The following is a 13,932-nucleotide window of genomic DNA, read 5'->3' as shown; positions in this document are numbered from 1 at the left end:
TTGTTCTTGTGTCTAAGCATTGCTAAAATGACAAGTTTGGGAATTCCCTCAACAATGCGCCTTCCTCAATCAACAAGCCACTGCACTGAGAAACTGGTAGTGTACATCTTTTAAATGAACTGATGTTACATCATATCAGCAATTGTATTTCAAATGTACAGTATATTTAGTCTTTAGAAAGACCCAATTACACTCCCAAATGGAGGTGACAATAGTCTTCTGCCAAATGGTGACTCAGATTATAAAACTTACAGAAGTGGTATCAGCTGAATCATTGTTCTTTTCAGTTTTCTTATGCTTCTTCTTCTTCTCTTTTTTATGTTTTTTTGAATGCTTCTCCTTTTTCTTCTTTTTGGTAATACAATGTTCCTGCATAAGAAAAATGTATATCATTGTGTTAGGCCACAAAACTAAAAGTAGAAAGGAGTTTCTTATTTTGTCATTTTAAAGTATAGACAAATGTCTACAGAACATCTCCACTAACGTCAACTAAGCTACTTGATCCTTTATTTGGTGCTAAAGTTTATATTTATTTTGAATTCCAGATACGTATTTTAGAAAATCCCATGGTTTCCTGACATGCTGTGTGTGTCTTATAAGATAGGGGCAGCACCAACCTCAGAAATGCCTTACCCACAGCAAGCATGGCTTGGGGCTAGCACAGTGGGTAGGCGAGGCATTCAGAGAAATGGAGAGGAAATCCTGGTGGCACCTCAGTCTCTCTTCCTTGTAAGGAGGGGAAAAACTTTTAGATGATTATGTAAACATTTTGGAGAGTTAAGGGAGTGCAGAAGTAATTCTAGCTTTCACATTCCTCCCACCTCCCACTGGATGCCCATAGTCCTCCAAGTTTGGAAGGTAATGGGCAGCTGCACTGGATGGAACTATATATTTATTATATTTATATCACACCTTTGTCTTTTTTCAAGAATTCAAAGCAGTTGACGTCGTACTCTGCCTCTCCCTTTCACTCTTATCCACATAACAACAACCCTGTGATGTAAGCTGGGCTGAGAATCTATGACTGGCCCAAAATCATCCAGTTGGTTCCATGGGCGAGCGAGGACTAGAATCCAGATTGCTTGAGTCTCAAACCCACATCACACTACATCACGCTGGCTCTCTTAATGACTTATTTGATTGTATATCACTTTCACTGAAAATATGAATATGAAACAGGAATAAATTTACATTTCAAATCAACAAAAAAAGTGTGCTAGTGTTTTTTGTTGTTGTTTTTTTAAGTAGGAGTATTTATCACTGTCAACCTACAAAAAACTTTTGGTTTATTAATGAAAAAATTTCTTTGTAATTCCCTTCATCAACTTTCTTCTTGAAGGACACATTACCCAAAAACAGAGAGACAAAGCCCGATGCTGTGGGGTCTTAAAAACTGAGTTATGTTCTCCGAGAATTAATTTTGGTGATGGTGTCCCATGTCTGCATGCTGATTTGCATTATATCCTAAACTCCTTCAAAGACATGACAAGAAGTGGTGAAGCAGTGGTTTTTTATTTGTTTCTTTGCTTTTCTTCTCAACTGAGTTGCATACACAAGGTCTGTGGTTAGTATAAAGTTCCATTTTTTTGGGGACAGAGGCAGTATTTGAAGGGTATAAGGTTTGGCATACACCATCCTCTCCTCACTATGAAGCCGACATCTATATCCCATTTTGGCCGCTACACTAACAGAGCTGTATTTTCATAGCAGATAAGCCAGTGTGGCTTGGTGGGTAGAATGCTGGACTGAGGACCAGCGGCACCCACATTCTATTCCCACTTTTCCAGGCAGCTGAGTGACTTTGAATCAGTTATTCGCTCTTGACCTAACCTACCACACAGGGTTGTTGTTGTTATGCAAATAACTTGGAGAAGGACAACAGGGGGGGAAAGGCATGTTATAAATGCAATGTAATAACATCCTCCACAAAGTTATGCCAGTGTATTTCAAACAGTGAAATAACAAGCTTTCTGTCTTTTCTGTCATATCTTAAAGACCAACCTTCCCAACCTGATGCTTTCTAGATGTGTTTGACTGCATTCCCCAGTGTCCTCAGAATTTACAGTCAAAATCCAAAACGCTGGGAGATTATAGGAGCTAGAATCCAACAAATCCAATTTGAGGAGGGCTGCTACAGACACTCTGTTTTATTCTATCCATTTTTTGTAAGCCATCCCAAGATGCTAGTAGTGGACAGTTTAGAAAGCTTTTAATAAATTAACTGGAGAATAGGATTGTGCCCTAAATGGGTATTTAAATAAATGGTGCAAGTTTAATTACACTTGTAGGTGGAATAGAAATACTTGAAACTAATTTACTAAATAAATAATTAACCTGATCACCATCATCTGATTGCATTTCTTCCTATGAGAAGAAAGTCTTAGTAGTATCCCCCTGAAGAAAAAACCAGGTGCTAGCCTGGGACAGAGTGGGAAGAAAAAAATAAGTTTCTTGAACAGCAAATCTATGAAAGGAGGAAAGAAGCATATCAATATAGTTGGCAGGGCAGCAGGTCATTCAAGACATGGAAGTCAAAATCTTTGTATAGTGCCATTGCCGGGAGTTAATAAAGAATTCAGTTTGAAACTGCTGCTGGCTTACTTGATCAATACTGACCATCAATTAAATTTTACAGAAATTATTTTCTATATTTAACTTTTGAATATCATATATTCAAATGGTGAGGGGTGTTGAGGGTGACTATTTCAACTATTCTGCCTTTGTAAAACTAATCTCAAGCTAGTAATCCAATTCTAAACACTTAGGTTGAATTGTTCTTGTTCTGCAGAAATCTTATCTTTCAGCATTTACTGCATTCATTCCATTGAGAACACATCAAGTCCAAGCCCGAAATCTTGTAGAGGAATTCATTTATTTGAAATATTTCTCTGCAGTGTTTCTGTTTTAACAAGCTTTGCCTTCTTCCATATGAGCCTGACTGATCCTTAACATCTGCTCAGACATCCTTCTCCATATGCTTTCAGATATTATATGTAGGTGATAGGCCATTGTAGTAATGGAGTCAACATTATGGTCACTTTGGCACAAGATAAGAGCCCTTTAACCTGTTGTTTTTAGTATTAGAGCTTTCATATTTTCATGCATAAATTTCAATAGTATTGAAATTGTATTTTTTTAACTTTAAGTAGCTAACTATATTCTAGCAAGCATGTGCTATACTCTAGATTAGTTCATTAACTGTCTGAAATCAGATAGGTTAAGTAGAGGTTTAATTTGAGATGTGAGAATCCACCCAGAATCTGTATTTCTTGTGCTTGCTGAACTTCTTTCCTGCACTCAGTTCTGGGCTAGCAAATGATTCGATCAAAGCCCAGCAACATTCAGAAATGCTAGCTACCTAGACTCATCTGGACTCACTTCCTGCAGGACAGTCATGTAAACACACAGGACAAGAAAAACTTAGAGCAGAGAGAACATGGACCAGAGTCCAGGAAGCCAACCCAAGGAACTCTGACATATTCCCACAAATCTCTACTTTTAAAACTTGTTCTTAAACTGCTACAAACCGTCCAACCACCATTGGGATGGGACCAAACCAAATATTTTACAAAACCAAAAAATAAATTTAATTGTACCAGTATCACGTTTTATAATGTTGCACAATGCACATCCATCACAAGTTTTTTTAGTCAGTCAAACAAGTGCCACCTTTTGCAACTGTTCTAAGCGTTCATTCACATCAGAAAGCATCCAGGTATCCTCCCCTCGCAGTCTCTTCAGTTCTTTGCGTTGCTCTTCTTTTTCATAATCAGCTTTTGCCTGAAATGTAGAAAGGAATAAAGATAAAAAAAATATAGAAGGGACAAACATATGAGTAATAGACTTTACACTTCAGTGAGATAGTATGTTTTGAGTAATTATGTAAAGCTCCATTATTTTAAGAGTTGTCTTATCAATGATACATTAGAACAACAAGGCCATATTTAAACAAACAAGAAGAATCCGAGGAACCTTTATTTTTTCACCAAAAATTACAATAAGATTCAAAAAGCAAAGTATTTCACCATTTAAGATAGAAATGGATTCCTACTCTAATGTATCATAGTAAGATCACAGTTCACTATCCTGCAAAAAAATCATTGTGATTCAAACTTTCATAGACAGGGGTCCACTTTGTCAACCGTGAAAAACACAGTGTTTGAGTGCAAGTATGAAATATGTATATAAGTTCCCATTTTCTTTCTTGCAACTTAAGCAATGTGTTAAAGCAGTATTTCCCAAACTGTGATCTGAGAAATCCTGGTTGCCTACACAAGAGTGTGTGTGTGCTCGCAAGAATTTTCCCTCTAAAATATTAAAGAGCTAATTATTTATGCATTAAAATATTTAGTTGAATAATAGTCCAGTCACTGTGACATGGCCATCATGAAGCCTCATGGGCAGTCTGGAGCCAATGAGGAAGGCAGAGCAATCCCTGTCCTTGCTCAGGCCATTGAAGATCCATGGCCTTATTGGCATACCACAAGCTATTGTACACAGCCAAAATCAGAATTCAGGATATGTCCTGACTTTGGAACCAAGCCATGATCTCTTCTGTAGGTAGCAGTTGGAGGTGGCTGAGTAGAGGCTGTATGTGAGAGAGAGGAGAGCAATCTGCACTCTGGGCAGCCGATATGAATCCTTCTCAGCAGGTAGAGCATCTGCCAAAAGGGAGGAAAGCTTTTCAGGGTTTTTCTTTTTCTTCACAGCCTGTAGTTCTAGCTTTGTAAATCAATTTGAAGGTGTCTAGCTAGGCCCTATAAATTAATTTTTATGACATGGGTGTAGCTCTAGGGTCTGTACATTGATTCTTAGGGGTCCAGGTTCACTGGATATGGCAAAGTGCACTGCTCAGATACTCCTTCCCTTTGTTATAACTTAATTTTTATATTACACTGTAACAAAAATGTAAGGCTAGTGTAGACTTGATCTTGCACCTGATATGAGGATATCCATCTCTTCAGCATAATTCCTATTACTAACAAAATTGTGAACAGAAAATGCAAACATATTCATCCCATTTTAAAAAAGGCCAAATTTGTATCTCCCATAAATAATTAACTGATTTTTTAAACTTATTCTTATTTCCCACTGATTTCCTGTAATACAAAACAATTTTATTGCTTTGTATTACAAGAATTCAGAAACATTTCTGAGCATTGTATGCAGCAATTTTTCAGTATGAAAATAGGCTTAATTTCCTTTATCATTCTTCCAAAATTTCCTTGACCACCCCCTTTATGCTAGATGTATTCCATACCAGCATTTAGGAGTTCCAACACTATATTTCAAGCCCAAAAATGTCCCATGGCCTAATAAGCTTGGGAAATGCTATGTTAGAGAGCTGATGTAGTGGAACAATCTGGGCACCTGCTGGTTTATGAGCCAAAACACAATGATGTATTGGATCCTCGCTTCGCTCAACCAGGGAATGATAAAATGACACCATCTTAGAGAATTACCTCCTCACTCATTTTAGAAAAGCTTTCACAAAAGTTAGCTCTCCAGTCCTATGAGCTGCCACACTGGAAAATAAATGCCTAGGATCACATACAAGGCCTGCTACACAGTGCAGCAATACAACCTGTAGTGCTGCAGTAACACTGTGAATTGATCCAGGTCTTTCTACTTAGCAAAACTGTAAATCAACCCTTCTGCCAAAATTGCAAGTACAACGGTGATGAAACATCTCCATGATGCAACATGGACTAATTATTAAGTGGGTGCTGAGATAAAGGCAAGAAGGCAATACATATGCCATCCCTGAAACAACAATTCAGTCTTCCAACTTAAGTCATGCTTTCTCTGTCACAGATACACACATCCTTAGGAGTAATGGTACGAGCAACAGAGTTTTGGTCACACTGCTATACCAGGATTTAGGCTGGACTGGATGTTACTGCAGCTGCTCCTCAAACAATCAGCTTGTCCCCTCACCATGCCCCAAAAGGCACTTAGTAATACAAAACAAGTGATGTGACATCAGCAGAGTCTGAGTGTTCCCATCTCACCACATTGGTTATTGAACACAGTGACTACAATATGCATATTTTCTTACTAGAAAGAGAAGGAAATGTGGGGTTGTAGCAGTCAAGTATTCTGAGTGATGTCTAGTTATAACTATGGTAACTCAAAAGAAATAATGTTTCAGCATAACCAAAATCAAGTCAAACACTCTGTTATTAAAGACAGAATTGCAAACAGGTATACCCCCATGTGAATAAAATAGAAACAATAGAATTCCTAAAGGCAGATTTTCAGCCTTGCCACTGAAAGTCATATTTCAGAATTAGCAATGTATAAACTACAGGAACTAACTTAAATAATTAAATGGAAAATGAGAAGAAAATATTATCTTGTAGTTGGTTACAGGACTCCAAGGAACTAGATGGACAAATTAAACTATTTACTTTAAATGAGCTGCAGCACCCTTATTTCTGTATTCTCAATATAATCATTTACCCTCAAGTAACAGCAGCCTCAGACAGCATGTCAATGATTTTCTTTCGCCAAGAATGCATTCTCCCCATCCCTATATATTCCATTATTCCCAAATTTAGGTCTGTCTCTCTCATTTCAACCATCCCAATTAATTTTGTTGTTGCACTGACTGAAGTAGAAATGAAAATCAGGCAATGACCTCTTGTTCCATTTCCCTAACCCACAGTCACAAATAACTTAGTAACATCAATCTTTCTCCTCCCTCCTATATTTTATAATTAAATCCCCTGTTAGTCGCAGGTTTCTTTCCTGTGCTATAAAAGCTCAGCCTAATTGTTTCACATTTCTCAACTCTCACCCAGTGCAAGCATTTTATTCTGAGCCAGAACTCATTAGCACAGTCCAATGCCACAGAAATACCCGCCAATTTTCCGTTTGCCCTTACAGATTAATCTCTACCTTCCAGTAATTTCACCTCATGTCATGAGTAGAAGCTGCTTTTAACTTCTATTGTTCCAAGCTCATTACGAAGTCTAATGCTTTAAAGCACCTAACAGATGTTCACACACAAACTTGCCCATGCATCAACAGGCACCTGTAGGACTCTGTTTTCCTGCCACTTCTGTGGTATGGCCCTTAGGGATTCCTAAAGACTTTCTGAAACAAAATACCAGTGCAATAAAAGTCTATATTTTAAAACTGTCAGTGGATATTAGTTTCTAACTTGTTATTTCCATAAGAAAACAATCAAGGTTCATCAGAGCACATCATCATACAGCTATGTGCACAAACTTGCTATCAAACAATATCAGACTACCCTTTTTGACATAAAATAGCCATATTTCACATTGTGTAGTTATGAATTTATATGTTTCAGTACCTAAGGTCTTCTTTGCCCCTCAGAAATCAACTGGTATCTCCAAAGATTCTACACAGATAGTTCCAAGCTCTTTTCAGGCATTTAAACTCTGACATGTGGACTCAATGTGTGGACTGGAGACTTACAAGCCCACCTTCAATTTCCCTGGTCACATGAAGACTTCAGGTGGAACCAGTGCCAGTAGAAACATGGGGGGGACTTTGCTGCTCTTCCCTCTCCAGTTTAAGCTCACATGCTTTTGAGCAAATTTTTGGATAGGATTACACAGATAATGGCAGTTTGGGAATACTGGTTTTCTGTGGTATCCTGTCAATACGCAAGAGGCAAGTGTATGGCCATGCTGGTGCCCACATGAGCCAACCTTTCGCCCGGATCTAGGTGGTGCTTGCGTAGGTGGTGCTTGCGTAGACTTTAGGCGAGAGATCATGAAAAAGGAATAACACAAACTACTGAACAGCTGAGAAAGACTTTTCCCAGTGAGGTTAACACAGAGCCAGCAAAGGACAGGCCTAAGACAGCCAATGTCATTTCATACCACAATGGCCTATAAGCAGAAGGAATCACTACTGAGGTAGACCAGAGCATACTATTTATTTATTTATTTGGAATATTTCTACACAGTCCAATGACACTGAGTCTCTGGACAGCTCACAACTACTGACTGACTGGATCCAAGCTCATGCTAAGTCATATTCCCCAATTTTGGTGCTTGCTTTACTATTTCTTTCTTACATCACTGAAAATGAAGGACAAAGACTTCACATTTTCTGAGACATCCATCACATATTGAAGGGCTTTGCAGCTTTGGAAAAAATGAAAACAGGAAAGGCTACGCTTGGTACTGTTAGACAAAAAAACTGAAAGTATTGGCTCATCATAATTCAGTTCAAATAAATAAATCCCAGAGGAATTTACATTAATTTATTGTTTGTGCCTAAGAATTTGTCAATTCCTTTCAGATTGTAACCTTATGCATGTTACTTGGGAACAAATCCAACTGAGCTCCAAAAAGATTACTGGCAAATAAACAGATATATAAGATAAAGCAAGAACTCAGTCCTTGTATTGTTCTATCCTACAGGTTAAGGCAGGCCTTAATTACTGTAAAAATATGAAACATCAATTCAAAATTAACCCTGGTTTTAGCATCTGTTCCCAAAGTGATCAGATACTGACAGAACAAGCATCTGCTGAATTCAATATCCTATAAAGTAAAAAAGAAAAATGAAATTCTAGTTCTGGCAGTGAAAGAGACTGACAGCTTCAACAGATGCCCCCCTGACATCCCCTCAGGCACCACAACTGGGTTTTTTTTTAATATTCCGGAATCTGCAAGTCTACTAAATTTGTCTGTATTTTGAGGACCTGTCACAAATTACTGAGCAGAAAACAATCAAGACTTGTCAATTCTTCTCACATTCCAGTATTCTCAATATAGGGATAGAACTCCAGTTCTGCATAGTTCTTCTGCATTAGGAAAGACTATCAGTACTGTGGGAACTTAAAAGCCATCAAAAAATTTACAAGGTCCCCATGCATCTCCCTCAATGCCAAATGCCATTTTGCTTGGATCATGCTTTCGATAATTTTGCAAAGCCTTTACCACTGGCCAGATTCTTAGTAAAACCCAATCCACTCCCACTTTCCATCTGTCCTCCCAACCCCTAATTTTCCCTGCTGTTTTCATGTGGGTTGCAGGTTAGGGACTCCTTTTCAGTGTCCAGCAGAAAACTGCTCTTGCCTCTAATCAGCTGTTTTTCCTGCAGGGAAGAAAAAGTAGGGCAAGGCCTATGAAGGAAGCAACTGCTTACTTCTGATGCTTGAGGACAATTAAAATCAGCGAAAGTTATGTTTGGCCCCACCCACTTTGCTCCCACCTCACCCCACACCATTTTCAGATTGGACTTCAGCTCCTCAACTGAACAAGGTCCTCATCACTGGCATAACTAAATAGTGAGCAACTGCATCTATATTTTCCCATCTACTGCACGCTTTTATTGATAACCTGCTCTTTCTTCATTCTCAATTAAAATGACGTGGATGTTTGGTGCTTGTTTTGCTGCCACTTCACCAAATTCTTTGGAATGCTAATCATACATCTAGTCATTTTATTGCCATACAGTTCTTTTTAGCGAACCAACTAAACCATGTATAATTGTTGTTGTTGTTCTAGGGCGCAAAGTCGTGTCCGACCCATTGCGACCCCATGGACAACATTCCTCCAGGCCTTCCTATCCTCCACCATCCCCCGAGTCCAATACTCAGTCCATAATCCTTTTCTATGACTCAGAAGTTGATTTAAAAAGAAAAAAAACTATGACTATGCACCATCATTATGAAGCAATGGAGCAGCATCACAGTTTAAAGAGCAGTCTCATTTATGGTTGTCCAACGAATCACCTAATTTCTCCCAGCTCCAAGTTCAGAAGATAGGAACTGGGCCTATCAATAGTCATCCCACCAAACTGTTGTGCTCTCCTGCAGCTCTTCTAAATTTTTACATTTCTGCTACGAGCATCTCTTAATATTTCTGCTCATCCTATCAGAATTTTTGAACTCGTTTCATTACACTCATTCATCCCTGTTTACACAGAATCGTGGCTTTACATATAAATAAGTTACTACTGTCTTAACAAGCATTTACACTTCCAGAGCTATTTAGAAACAAAGCTATTATGCCAATACAAAATTATAATGTAAACTTACAAGTAAGCCTACCATAGAACAACACAGGATACTGACTGTAAACTTGCAACCAATAGTTAAATATGGAAGACTGACCCCCTTGCAATAGAGCAGGGATCATCAAACTCAGACTCAGGAGCTGCTTGCGACTCTGAATTTAGTTTGCAGCTCACCACCCACTGGTGTGAACACCCTCAGGCACCTTCTTGCCACCCACCCGCCCGCCCCTCCTGCCATTGCCCTGAGGTACGTGCTTGCAGGTCTCAAACATCTGATATTTACCATATGTGGTTCTTCTGGTGAGCAAGTCTGGCCACCACTGCAATAGAACAAGCTCAGCAAATGCTTATACCATCATTGAACTGGCTATGATTTCATTGCCATATGAATGGATTTCATTAAAAGAAATTTTTAAAATAATGTATGTAAGTATAGTGACACGTTAGGGTCATAAAACTGTCTTTGCTTACAATGGCTTACAGTTTCTTTGCTCTATCAGTTAGCAGAAACCCACATTAAAATATTAATTACAAAGAGTCCTCTTTCTGTTCTTGAATGGAAGTGAGATTTTTCTCCCAGTTGACTAAAAGAAAGAGAGAAGTTAATTCCTTTTCCAAAACTCAGATATATATCATGGTGCCAGCAAATTAGGCAAACAGATTATTCACAGTCTACATATATAAATATGTTCAAAGCTATCTGGAAGAAAAAAATGAGTGAATATCATGAATAGATGTTCATAACACTAGCAAGTCCTATCTAAACTCTCTGTATCTCATTTTACTGGGACATATGAGGTGATGTATTGATCCTATTTGTTTAAATGTTGACAGAACTGCACAATGAAAAAGATGCTAGCAAGAGCTTCCCACTACATCCACATGAAGTGAAATACACACATGCATAATCATTGCATGTGACAAATATACAGAGCAGGGGTATGAGCAATTTATATCACACAAAGTGACTTTTGTGTAGGAAAGCCACTATGTATACAAAGCAGCACTCAAAAGTGGCTAAATTCTTGTAGATGTAAATGCATATTCTACAAGTTGAGTAAGAAAAGCTATGGCTAGTGTATAAAGAATATATGGAGCTCAAGATTCACAGATGTGTGATTACATCTATAATATAAATTTATTTTCAAAATAATGAAATGAAAATAAATTTACCTGCACTTAAATAGTGCACTCCTACTCCCATAGGACTTCTGAGGATGCAGTGTGAGAAATGGCCTGGTGCTGTCCAAATAATTTTGGACTTCAGAGAAAGGGTCATAGTTTAGTGGTAAAGCACATGTTTGCATACAGATGGTTTCAGGTTCGATTCCTGTGGAATCTCCACATACACCCAGAAATATTCCCACCAGGATATCTGGAAAGCTACTGCAAGTCAGTGTCAACAATACTAGACCAGAAAATAAAGCAGCTTCCTCTCTTCCTGCGACCATCTCCCATCAGCTCCAGCCAGCATGGCCAACGGCGAGAAATGCTGACAGCTGTAGAACACAATACCTGGAAGGTACCAGACGGGGGAAGGCTGGTGAAGAGAGTACTGAGACTTTTCTTGAGATGCACAGCGCCACTCCCAGAACTACATTTCCCAGAGTTCATGGGAACATCCCAACACTTACTGAGGAATTTAAATGGATCCTATAAATGCAGAGTGGCTTTAGAATAAAGAGTGCACCTTACTGATTTTTGCGATCGCGTTTCCTCACAAGTGCTGAGGGGGCTAAAGGAGAACCTCCATATACACACACAGACACACAAGCGCACCCACAACGGGAACAGTGAGCGTAAAAGACGCCCCACCGACTCTGAGGCGTTCTTAAACAGTAGAGCGAAGAAACAGGAGATTCCTGGGGGGGAACAGAAGCCCAGAAACAGGGCAAGCCAAGCCAGTCGGTCACCTGCTGCAGCAGCGCCTCGCGCTGGCGGCGTCGCTCCTCTTTGCGCGCCGCCAAACTCCGCTCGCTTTCAAACCCGGACGCCATGATTGTTAGGGGATGAAGTCGGAAGCTGCCGTAAAGTAACCTCACGTGATTGCGCATGCGCAGAGAGCGCAAACGGGTGGAAATGAAGGAGCGAAGCAAAAGGAAATGAGAGGCGGAGCGTAATGTCCATAGGCCCCGCCTCTTCGCGCATGCGTTCTGTTCTTTCAGAACATCGCTTGCGTGAGCGCTGGCGTAGGTCGTGCTTGGCCGGCCGCTCCCCAGGGTGTCCGAGGCGGCTGCCGAGGGAGGTCGCTTCCGCTGTACGACTACCTTCCCAGTCTGGTGCCCTCCAGAGTCCCAGCATCCTCAGGCACCTGCCTGAGACATTAAACGACTTCTAGCATGTCTGGAGCGCACCAGGTTAGGGAAAGCATGCACAGCTAAAGCGAGTTGAGAAGAAATGTGCAGGGTTGGCCTCCATTAAAGTCGAAGTGTATTGTATTGTTTTGCATTCTATTGTATTGGACTCTTTTGAATATTTCTGTTGTACTGCATATGTTTAACTGTATTTTGAAATGGCATGTCGGAGCTTTTTGTAACCGGTTCCAATCCATGAGGAGAATACTAGTGGTTGGTTGGATTATAAATGTGCTAAATAATAATACCGAGTGAAATTGTTTCATTGATTAGAATAGAACAAGGGGTAACGGTGCTGCTGAAAAATAGCTTGAATGTTGGAGAAAGACTCACCATCACCAAGAATCCCCATTTTTCCCCACCGCCATTGAAAGAATAGTTGTGGGGATGAAAGTCTCCTGCCGATAAAATGTCTGAAGGAGGCAACAAGCAAAGTTACAATCCAGAAAAGAAGGCAGTTAATATCTTAACCCCTTTGGCAATTTGTGGTGGTGCCCTCAAGATATCTTCAGATAGTCAAATGGACCCAAAAAGAATGCCTAGCCCTTCGTGGGATGGTGTAACTTGGTGTCCTGCAACAGCAGAGGGTTGGACCCAATGGCCTTCATGGCCTCTTCTAACTCTACTATTCTATGACTCTGTCGTTACAAACTAACCACCCTTTGTGTCAAACTAAGCCTGGAGTGACCTGGATTCAAGTCTTGAAGTCTGGACTTCAACTATGAAGCTCACTGGGGGTTATCACTAGGTTGGTCTTTGACCTGTCTTCCTTACAGTGTTATTGTTAGGATATATTTGGAGGGGAAGAACAATATAGTCAACCAGAGTTTCTTGAAGAAAAACCAAGATATAAATGTAGATGCAGTAGCAATAGAGCTGTGCTGGCTTCAGAACAGCTGCACTTTTGCTCTTGTATAAACCCTATTCAAAGCGAAATTCCCTTGCCCATGTGGCAAGCAAGCTGGACACACTCCAGCACGTGTATGTTTAGCAGGAGGTCTGAAGAGCAACTTTGCCTTTGCAGGATTCCCGGTTATATGGAAGGAACCTGCAGTCCAAAACTTACTTGGTTTTCAGATATATGCTTGGTGTTTGCGGTCCTGTTCTCCCACAGACAATGCACATGTTCTCTATGTGAAAAGTATTGTTGTGATGTCAAAATTATTTGGGTTGAAGGCTATTGTCTTTTTCCTTACACATCACGCCTAGGTAGTAATCTCATCTGAGAGGCATGATTGATTATTTAATTAAATTAATGAATTACTTTCATTAAATAAATTTCTAAGTGATATACAAAAGACACTGTAAGATGATTATTATGAAAATTTTGTTTCAGACAAAAAATATGTACAAAGAAATAGCCCTGTTCATAGGTTGTTGTGTTGCCCCATTCCCATTCCCAGTAACCACAAGTAATCCAACCTCACAGGTCTGGATGATACAATAACATAGAAGAGCAGCTGGTTACAGACCGGGCACCCAGGGGTGCCCCTTGTATGCTACAAACCATGGCAGCTCATTTAAGGTACTGAAAATGATCATCCAGAGAAAGAAAGCCCATTGAGGGTGTTGT

At 39.7% G+C, this 13,932-nt stretch overlaps 1 protein-coding gene across 1 annotated transcript in view; it reads right to left on the bottom strand.

Moving 5' to 3' along the window:
* CWF19L2 (CWF19 like cell cycle control factor 2) overlaps positions 1-12,032 on the bottom strand; it is a 79,805-nt gene extending 67,773 nt beyond the window's left edge. Inside the window, exons 1-3 of the mRNA XM_044441824.1 lie at positions 11,919-12,032; positions 3,670-3,780; positions 253-369 (exon numbers count right to left, since the gene is read on the bottom strand). Of these exons, the coding sequence (XP_044297759.1) occupies positions 253-369; positions 3,670-3,780; positions 11,919-12,002 (312 nt within the window). The 5' untranslated portion in view covers positions 12,003-12,032. The remainder of the gene's footprint in view (positions 1-252; positions 370-3,669; positions 3,781-11,918) is intronic.
* Positions 12,033-13,932: the final 1,900 nt, after the last annotated feature.

The sequence above is a fragment of the Varanus komodoensis genome, unplaced genomic scaffold, assembly GCF_004798865.1.
Source record: "Varanus komodoensis strain SLA01 unplaced genomic scaffold, ASM479886v1 scaffold4, whole genome shotgun sequence".
In the NCBI taxonomy this organism is placed as follows: Eukaryota; Metazoa; Chordata; class Lepidosauria; order Squamata; family Varanidae; genus Varanus; species Varanus komodoensis.
Note: the sequence above shows the minus strand (reverse complement) of the source record. Positions and strands in the feature narration are given on the sequence as shown.